Genomic DNA, 10,498 nt, shown 5'->3' with positions numbered 1-10,498 from the left:
TAGAAAAATATTCTTTAGTATCCAAAATTCATAAACGTGACAAAAAAATGAATAATTTACAGTTAATTTTACATTGTTACTTAAAAAAAAAAACATAACTTTTGTCTCTTCTTAAGTAAATCACAGGTGGCGTTCCCTGTGAGTCATATAAGATATTTTCGTTAATCCCTAACGGAAGATGCTTTTATATTTGGTAATATAGAAATATAAAGTAATTCGAATTTTCCTAAAATTTTAACTTTCCAAATTTATCAATTATTTATGGTATTATGTATATATTCCAAAATTTTCTGTACTTCAAACGCTAAATTTATTTAAAAAGAAATCTAACAAAAATTCCATTCATACATATTAAATATAATTTTTCTTTTAAATTATTTTATGATAAAAATACATTTAAAATATATATACAAATGCATCAATATATTAATATGAAACAAATAAATATAAATATTTAAAAAATAAGAATTGTGTTTCGTTTTCCATCTGAAAAAATATTTTTAATCCTTCCACTAATTGATTAAAAATAAAACTTAGTATTGCATTTTTTCACTTTTATTTAATTTATTTACTCATAAAAGAATAGCAATAGACAGAAAAACATGTTATCCTAAACATCTACTCTAGATTCCTTAAAGAAAGTGGGAGAAATGAAAGTTCTTTTTAAAAAAAGAAATCTCATCCGTCAGATGACCAGATCGCGTGATTTTGTAAACAATACCGCCTTTTCTAAACCGGAATAAAACCACAACAATTTCAATCTTTTAATTTTCAAATTAAATTTTAGATTTCAGTAATTGCAGCGAAGCGCTTCAAGAAAATTTCACGAAGACCTTGTGAGACAATCTGAATTTTTATAATCTCTTTGTGTAGGTTCACCATTGTTCGTGAAGAATTGGATCACTATATGAAATTTAAATATACTGTAGCCTAGTAAATGTTAATAATTTGTGAGGATTATTTTGTTTCTTAATCTTATGGTATGGAAGTTATTCACCTCATTTATTTTAAATTATTTTTTGGAATTAATTCAGACCAACCAATATCAATAGTTGCAAAATACAGAGAATTAAGTTCTAATATTAAAAACGAAATTACAACGATTCCGTGATCAAAGGNTATAGACTAGTCGAATAAAATATATAAAATTATTGAAGTCTATGATTCATCTAGGTATTCTATAGAATAACGATTACTTGATTGTTAAAGTATAAAATACTGCACTCGAAAATTCTGTGAATCGGTTTTAGCTGCTTTTAGTCAGTTTTGAGTAGCTTATAGCTACTTTTAAATGTGCCTGCTTCATTCAGTTGCTTTTAGATGTACTTATTAGTATGAGCCATAATAAATTAAATTATTTGCTTTTCCTTATTATTTATCAATTAATTATCTGCAATAGGGATAATATGTATTTTTCGAGGGACTTTATTAGATCCATTAATTTATGAAAAAGAAATTTAATTTTTTTTTTATTTTACACTTTAACAGTTTATCATTCGTTATTTCACAGAATAATTAGGTAAAGTAGGAAAATTTTCATCTATTATATACTTTAGTGGACTAGTCTAGTTATTTTATAAAATACCTAGCTATTCTATGAAATAACTGAATTATACAGTTTACGTTAACATATTTAAAAGACAAAAATGCAAATAAAACAAGGACAGGAATAAAAAAAAACAACAATAAAAATAAAAATGTCGAGAATTTAAAAAAAAAATAAAAATCAGCCATAATTAGGAAAGAATAATTACGAAAAAACGAAATCGTGTCATCACGATTGTACACGATTATATTTGCAAAAACAATGCTTTTTAAAACTGCATTAATATGGCCGAAGCAAAGTGTTAGAGTACGTGAAATGCTATAGTGTGAGAAAGCAATGGGTGAGAAGCATCGAAGGAAAAAATTCCAATTCGAATACTGAAGTTTTATGAGGGAAATATCCCAAAAATTTAAGAAAAATACAAAACAAAATATAAGTAGAAGCATTCAAGAACATATAAAGCTACATCTAAACCATATAATTGCTTTGGCTATATTAATATAGTATTAGAAAGTACTATTTTTAATGATATAATCGTGAGAGCTGATTACAAGGTTATATCGTTCCTTTATTGTTTTAATTTTTTTTTTATTTTTGTCAATTTTTAATTTTAACATTTTTTTATTAATTTTTTTTATTTATTTTTTTTTCCTTTTTTTATTTGTTTCCTTGATTTATCTGCATTTTAATCTTACTTTGGGAACAATTTACTTGTATTTTATGAGCACTTAACGGCTACTTTACGGTTTTATTTTCATTTCAAATTATCTTTTTTTTTCCTTAAAAAATAACCGAATTCGCAGAATTTACTTATTTCCTAATAGATGCAAAACTATAGGAAATCAGAGCACCTCAACCAATTACCTGCGAGAAAATAGCATTAAAGCAGGTAAGGGATTAAGGCTAATTTTTTGTTAATAGTTTTTTCGAACTTTAAACAGTTATTAAATTTTTTGCAAACTTATTTGGAATGTATTTTAGACATATCTGCTTCAATTAAAATTATTTATCACAATGCTTTAATTCATAAAATTAGAAGAAGATAAAAGAAGGGAAAATTTGGTATAGTTTAGTACCAGACCCCTGATTGAGCATTAAAAATTATGAAAGACAACTTCATTGGTAACTTAACTCTATTGGATATTTCGTGAAAAAGCATTTCAGCACAATAGAGGAAAATACTGTGCGCTTTACAAAATAGTCTGTGCATTTTAAAAACAAATCTCTATCTGGATAATAACTCGGATTTACAGCTTCAATAATTCTTATAGCTGTACAGCGCGAAAAAAAGAATAATAAATGTACCACACTGAATAACTTTTGATATAATGATCGGATCTTCACGTTCATGGGATCAATCTTAATGGTTCGAAAGAGTGACTTCAAATATGCTAATTTTTTAGTGCAGGCTATAATTTAAGTTATGAGTTCAGACGCAAAAACGTACTTTCCTAGAATAAACATACATTTCTCTTATCGGACCCAGATTTCAGAAACAAATATAGGGAAAATCCCAAAATATATGGGGTATCTGCAATCTGGGAAATATGGTAACTATAGTTTGGTCAGGAGAGCAATTCAAGGTTTGGACCCCTTAGTATACTTTTTGCTTATTTCGCCATTTCTCGATAACTTTATTAAGCAAATAAAAAAAAATTATACACACCATTATAAAATTCATTTACCCGAAAGTAATTCGGTGGAAAAAAATAATTTTGTGAATATTTATTATTTTATTTGATAATGGACAAAAAGATTTTAAAACAAAACGCGTACAAATTTTATACATAGTTTAATATTCAAAATTTTCCTGAACGGTAATACAGGAAATGTTTAGCATTAAATTATTATACCAAATGTCGTGATGAGCCGTGATGGCTCAGGGGATAGAGCGTTCACCTACCAATGTGGTCAACCGGGTTCGAATCCCTGCCATGACTGGTCGATACGAACTCCGTATCCAGCTTGCACTGACCACAGTTCTGATATAAAATATTTTCAGTGGTAGACGGATCATGGCCTAGAGTCTCCTTGAAGTCGAACAATGTGGAAAGTTTTCATGGTATTCCTCTCCACGTAACGCAAATGTGGTTTAGATCCAACTAAAAGTTCTCCACGAAAGCAAATTTCTCTCAATACGTGATCTAGGAGTTCCCTTATCTTCTGGATTAGATTCAAAATTGCAAGGCAACGGAGTTGAACATTAGTAGTCATATACCAAAAATAATTGGGGTGGTTGTTCAACGATGATTATAGTAAAAAAACTAAACGAAAAAAAAGTCTTGTGATGAAAAAGATAATTTAATTTCATAGTATGTTTCGTTTTTGAAAATGCACACAATCGCAACGCTACGCAAAAAAAAACTCTTAAAACAAAGAAATTAGACCTGCTAAATTTGAAAAATACTACAGCGAATTTATCTCCTACTATGATGCCAAATTGAAACTAATTTCTATTTAAAAAATAAACGCTGTTATTTTAAATGTTCCAAAAGCCCAATTCGTTCTACTATATAATGTTTTTACTAAAATATATCCATAAAAACACATTTTGGAGAATGGGAGTAAGTTTAGGGTTTAAAAAAAATAATATAGAATCAAATATATAATTTCCCTTGCAAAAGCCGAAATTGTTTCAGTTTCAAGACTTTTTATTCATAGTAAAATGCAAGAAATTGAGTTTTCAACTCAAATGTACTTTATGTAAAATAATGATTTCCGATTACTAAAACAGAAAAGGTCTTTCCAATGATTTAAGGCCATATTTAAATTCAATAGAGCTAAGAATTTAAAGCAACTCAAAACATATTACTCGCTATGAATAGCGTAAATGAAGAACTATTTAATAAATACATAACATACTTTTTAAATGTGTTGGAAACTTGTAACTATTTATTTTTCTTTTTAACAATTTGCTTTGATTATAATAAAAAAAAACACAATTCCAGAGAGATTATTAAAGAACACACTTTTCTGTTAACAAACGATTTCAAATTATCATAACTTCACCTACTTACGTAAATTGTCTCTTTCTTTTCTCAAAAGATTCTCTAGCTTTTTTTTTTAATTCCATTCAAGATTTTGAACTATATATTTTCGAAAAATTACCGAGGCATCTTGATCCTTTGAGAATGTTATTTATTTTGCTGCTATTAAAAAAAAAATAACTTGACAGTCACGTGGGTGTTACATTCGAGATTCCTTAGCAACTTCTGAGTTTGAAAGGACTATAAAAGCTGATACTCAATTCAAAGATTTCACAAACCACAGCTTCGGAGTACTCTTCTATATCTTATCCTATTTTATCTCAGGTAGAAAGTTTTAAAAGAAAAATGCTTTCTCAGGTAAGATTTGAAATGTTTTCAAACACCTTTAGTTTAAATATTTTTATCTGTCATAATGATTATCCTTTCTCTCAATGATTATCATTCTTTGAGTCTAACTAAGCTATTTCTCTAACAAAAGTTACCTAATTTTGCAATTATTAAATTCTGAAATTAATTGATAACNAAATAACTTGACAGTCACGTGGGTTTTACATTCGAGATTCCTTAGCAACTTTTGAGTTTGAAAGGACTATAAAAGCTGATGCTCAATTCAAAGATTTCACAAACCACAGCTTCAGAGTACTCTTACGAACTCTTCTATATCCTATCCTAGTTCATTCCAGGTAGAAAGTTTTAAAAGAAAAATGCTTTCTCAGGTAAGATTTGAAATGTTTTCAAACAGCTTTAGTTTAAATATTTTTATCTGTCATAATGATTATTTCTCTCAATGATTATCTTTCTTTGAGTCTAACTAAACTGTTTCTCTAACAAAAGTTACCTAATTTTGCAATTATTTAATTCTGAAATTAATTGATAAATAAATAAATTTAAATATATATTGCTTTAAATTTTTTTAAAATTACTTTTTTATTTTAATGATAATTAAATAAGAAAAATAAACAAATTTTGAACTGAAGATTTTGTAGTGATAAGAATAAAAGCAAACTTTAAAATTATTATTAAACAATTATTTTCTGCAAACAAATGAGTACAATAAGAAATTGGTAAACTACTATTTCAATTTTGTTACAAACTATATAATTAGAACACATGAAATTATTGTTATACGTAGCATACATGTTTTTATATTAATCTGACAAAAACCATACAGATTACTAGAGTTACACTCAAACTTAATTTTTTCTAAATTTATTTTGATTAAGCGAAATATTTTTTACTCAAATTTCAAGTCTTTGTGCCATTTAAATTTTTTTTTAAGAAATTTAAAAAAAATTATTTTAAATATGCTGCCATCTTAACTCAAAAAGAGCAACATCGATTAAATGCTATAGACAATTCAGTTTTTTTATTATAAAAAAGCTAAGCACATATAATATAATCTGAAACTACGTGTATAAACATAAGTGTTGATATAATTAAAAATATAATCAGAACAAGAAAACAAATAAGTGTTAATTTCATTAAAATGTTGAAACTATTGAAAAGTGTTTTTTGCATAACTTGCAATGTAAGACTTTCAATTTAAATCCTTTTAGTTTTTAACCAGATGACTGTTAGCGATATAAGGAATATAATGTGTGAAAAATTTATTAATTTGAATTAAATATGGAAATCTTTAAAGTATCCTCATTATAGGAATAATAAAAATAGCGGAAACACAACATGATCATAAACATGTTTATTTGATTTAAATGTGGAAATCGAGTGAACTTGTTTATCAAAGAACTGTTAGTAATGTGGGGAATATAATGTGCTTATAAATATGTTTGTTTAATTTAAATGTGGAAACTAATGGAGCGTAGGTTCGAGATTTATTAAATATCTAGACGAAATATTGCTTTTATTTGATTTAAATCAAAAATATTTTAAACATCTTCGTTATATGACTAGTAGAAAAAAAATGAAGCACAATATATACACATACATGTTTATTTGATTTAAGCTTGGAAACCGTGGGAACTTGTTTGCTAAAGAACTTTAACTGATGATGGGAATATAAAGTTATCGAAAATATGTACATTTCATTTAAATGTGGAAACTTTCAGAGCGTAGATTCAAGATTTATTAAAAATCTAAGGAATAATATTGTTCTCATTTGATTTGATTGTGAAGATCACTAGAACGTATTCTTTACGATTATGATAAAATAACAACCGGAAAAAAGATCCGTAAATTTTCCGGTCTATGAGCGTTTTACTAAGGATAATTTGAAAAAGCAACCTCTGTAGAGAATATTTTTAAGGAAATCTCCCGTGAGACTATAATATACAGCATATATAATAAATAAATATTGGTGACCTTGACTATAAGAATGAGAAACTATCATTCACGTATAAAAGACGCAGCATCCACGGAGCATGCCCGGTTTTTCATTTTTATGGTATGCTAGCTGTAAATGGTTGCAAAATCGTATAGCTTTTTATTCACTGCTTCCTAACCGTATGGTTTCAAAACCGTAAAGGTAAAAAAAATATCCTAAACCATTAAGATTACGGTTACTGGGATGGGCAAACTGCTTCCATTTATTTTACCGTAATTTCAAAATGAAAATTCTAATAGTGTATTATTTTAAATGTTTTCTATTCAATATTTTCATCTCTTAAAATTGAATAATGATTTGAAGAAGGGATAGGACTTTTTTTTAAATTTATTTTCAATGATATTCGGTGCAATTATTACCCACGGAGAAATAGCCTATTGACAAGGTTTGAAATTTTAATTTTTGGTAAAAGTAGTGGAAAAAATATGTATTTTTTGCATATTTTTGTTAAAAATCTTTTAATGACAGGTTCGAAAAAAAATATGCAAATTTGAAAAATTCGGAAAAGAATATACATTTTTGTTATTATAAATTTTTTTTTATTTCATTTGAAATTTTTACTCTTTCAGATCGTCATCTTTGCCATAGGACTAGTTTGTACTGTTAAAAGCTTAGGAGTCGGCCCAGCTGGATCTGGAGGTTATGGGGGAAGTATGGGAGGCTATGGCGGAAGTATGGGTGGCTATGGAGGAGGTATGGGTGGTTATGGAGGAGGCATGAGCGGAATGGGAGGATACGGAGGAGCAATGGTGAGATACTTATAAAATTATTCGAAATCCAATTAGATTTCAAGAGACATTTTTCTTACATTGATTTTTTTTTTGTATTATTTGTCTAAGCCTAAACCATACAGCTTCAACTACCAAGCCAATGGCATGGGGTCAAACAGTTTCAGAAATGAAGAGGGAGATTCTAGTGGAAATGTACAAGGATCTTATGGCTATACTGATGCACAAGGATTGTACAGACAAGTGCAGTACACAGCCGGTGCAGCTGGATTCCAAGCCACAGTGAAGACCAATGAACCAGGTACAGACAGTAAACCAGAAAGTCCTGCTGATGTGAACATGATAGCCGAACCAGCACCTGCAGGAATACAAGAAAAATACACAAGACGAGGTAATAAAAATGGCGATTATGTTGGATGGAAATTATAATTATTTAAAGCAAAATTACAACCTTTCAATTGCTAAAAGCAATTATTATATTAAAAATAGTTAACTATTAACTTAGTTTATTATAGTTTAAATAGTATAGTTTATTAGTTATAACAGTTAACTACTAGCTGAAGTTATTTCATCAAGGTAAAGTTTAATGGAGGAATTTTACTCATTCACGATAATTAGTTCTTCGGCTGCTTTCAGCTACTATGAATTGTCTTTCGCTCATATTTCTCGCACCAATGATTGTTAAATAAGTTTTCAGCAGGGCGTCTGTTGGCAAAATTTTACCTTGTCGCACTCTCATGCCGCAGTGCTGGGTTCTATGCTCGTGCTGGGCAAGTTTTGCTCTCCCTTTTATCCGCCAAGGGAGTCGATAGAATACGTACCAAGCATACTTGGAGACTAAACACTTCGTTCCACGTTCGACTGACCATACATATATAATTGTGAGCAATTTGCTTTAAAAATTCTCGAGATATGAAGAAATGCCTCGAAAATTTAAATGAAAATTAAAATGTTCAAACTTTGGCCTGTATTCCTTACCAAATTATTGGAACCATCCTTCCCAGATTGGAGCTATCTCTTATATTTTGAGGATCAGAAATCTAAATCTATCGTAAAAAAGGTATGTTAATGCAGAAATAGTACGCTTTTGCGTCTGATTTCGTAACTTAAAATATAGTCTGCACTAATCAATTATGATATTTGATATCAGCACCTTGAACCATTTAGATTGAGTCCAAGATTGCGAAGATTCGTGAAGAACGTGAACATTTCGATCATTATATCAAAAATTATAGAAGGGTGGTCCGATTATTTTGCACATTATGCATTCAATAGAATATACATAGTAGAAACATGCATATTAGAACCTTGCTGATTATTCTCTTAGCAAATTGAGGATTTGAAAAATAAACTGACTAGTTATTGACAACGCTTAGTTCCTTGATAATATTAAAAAAAAAATTTCAGCTGATAATTCTTTCACAATGTGTTTAAGTATTACAAAGTTTTAATTGCTCGACGAATTAAACTTTTAACTATTGGTCATATAAAAATTTATATCTATTGAACATAAGAAAGTTTTAAACAATTTTTTAAAATTTTCTATGGGGTTCTGGATGAAATATTTATCAGATTATATTTATACTGATCACGCCAAATTTCCCATTAATAATTTAAATGCTTTTGTGTTCTAGCTGGATCTGGAGGTTATGGAGGAAATGTTGCTGGAATGAGAATGCAAGGTGGAATGGGTGGTTTAGGAGGTGGAATGGGAGGCTATGGTGGAATTGGAGGAGGTATGGGTGGATATGGTGGCATGGGAGGATTTGGTGGTGGATCATCCAGCCCATTTTCAGGAATAAGTCGCAGTGGATCTGGAAAAAGCATTCACTGATGTAAAATGCCAGACAATTTAACAAATTATATTTGTTTGCGACGTTCTTATTTATATTTTTCGCATATTTTTTTTCAATCATTTTTATTAAAGTTACTTAAGTTGTTAATTGGTTAACATAAGTTAATGATATTAATAATTAAGGAATGAAAAACTAATTTGAAAGAAAATAGTGAAATATCATAATATAATTATAGAAATGTTTAACATAAAAAACTTGTTTTTGACCATGGTGGACAGTTCTCTTCTTTTTTTATGTTTTACTTGGTTTGAAAAAAATTGTTTAACAAAAGTTAATTGTTTAACAAAAGTTAATGACATCAATAATTATTAAATGAAAAACTAATTTGAAAGAAAGTACTAAAATATCATAATATGTATGGAAATTTTTAAATTAAAAAAATTGTTTTTGACCATGGTGGCCAGTTTTCCTTCTTTTCTATGTTTCACTTGGTTTGAATTTTTTTCCGATTCTTTACAATACTTTCATATTTTATATTAAAAAAACTGAGATTTCGAGATAAGTATTTTTTATTCATTTTAATTGCAAATTTCTGCTTAATGTGTCTATATTTCTCGCTGTTTGTGTATTAAACGTTGTAAATTTTGATGTTTTTAAATGTTGACTTTTATGTTTGGTCTGTGGTGCGGTGTGAATATTATGTCCTGTTGTATTTTCATATTGATCTCTTCCTATAATTTTTGAAGAAATAAATAAAGTTTTTGATTGAAAATTTGTTTTGTTTTGTATTTATAATTTACATTTTTAATTTTCCAACAACCCGCTGAAAATTACTTTTAAGAGAGTTAAGTGAAATTTAGCAAATGCAATGTAATTTTATTCAAATGATTGCTGTTTAATAAACAAATAAACTGGAAATTTAGACAATAACATGAAAGAACTATCGTAAAAGAACAATACAAGCATTTAATTAAATAGTTATACTTCATTGGAAACGAAACTCTATTAGATATTTCGTGATAAAGCGTTTCAGCAGAATAGAAAAAAATATTGTGTGCTTTACAGAATAGTCTGTGCATTTTAAAAACAAATCTCTATCT

General features: G+C 28.2%; 1 protein-coding gene across 2 annotated transcripts; it reads left to right on the top strand.

Annotated features, from left to right (window-relative positions):
- The first annotated feature begins 4,811 nt into the window (after positions 1-4,811).
- LOC107444305 (uncharacterized) lies at positions 4,812-10,170 on the top strand. 2 transcript variants are annotated; one of them, XM_071177099.1, is made up of 4 exons: positions 4,812-4,890; positions 7,444-7,623; positions 7,714-7,993; positions 9,237-10,170. In XM_071177099.1, exons 1-4 carry the CDS (start codon positions 4,879-4,881, stop codon positions 9,434-9,436), a joined length of 672 nt encoding a protein of 223 aa, XP_071033200.1. In that variant the 5' UTR covers positions 4,812-4,878; the 3' UTR covers positions 9,437-10,170. The 2 variants fall into 2 exon arrangements, with proteins under 2 accessions (XP_071033200.1, XP_042910014.1); XM_043054080.2 differs by lacking the exon at positions 4,812-4,890 and adding an exon at positions 5,169-5,249.
- The last annotated feature ends 328 nt before the right edge of the window (positions 10,171-10,498 follow it).

This window comes from Parasteatoda tepidariorum, chromosome 2 (assembly GCF_043381705.1).
Source record: "Parasteatoda tepidariorum isolate YZ-2023 chromosome 2, CAS_Ptep_4.0, whole genome shotgun sequence".
NCBI classification, from domain to species: domain Eukaryota; kingdom Metazoa; phylum Arthropoda; class Arachnida; order Araneae; family Theridiidae; genus Parasteatoda; species Parasteatoda tepidariorum.
This window is presented reverse-complemented; position numbering and strand designations above follow the sequence as displayed.

Excerpts from the sequence above, each read along its gene's own strand:
- LOC107444305 (XM_071177099.1), top strand. Across the intron at positions 7,624-7,713 it reads GAGGATACGGAGGAGCAATG|CCTAAACCATACAGCTTCAA; the intron begins GTGAGATACTTA and ends TATTTGTCTAAG. Across the intron at positions 7,994-9,236 it reads AGAAAAATACACAAGACGAG|CTGGATCTGGAGGTTATGGA; the intron begins GTAATAAAAATG and ends TTTGTGTTCTAG.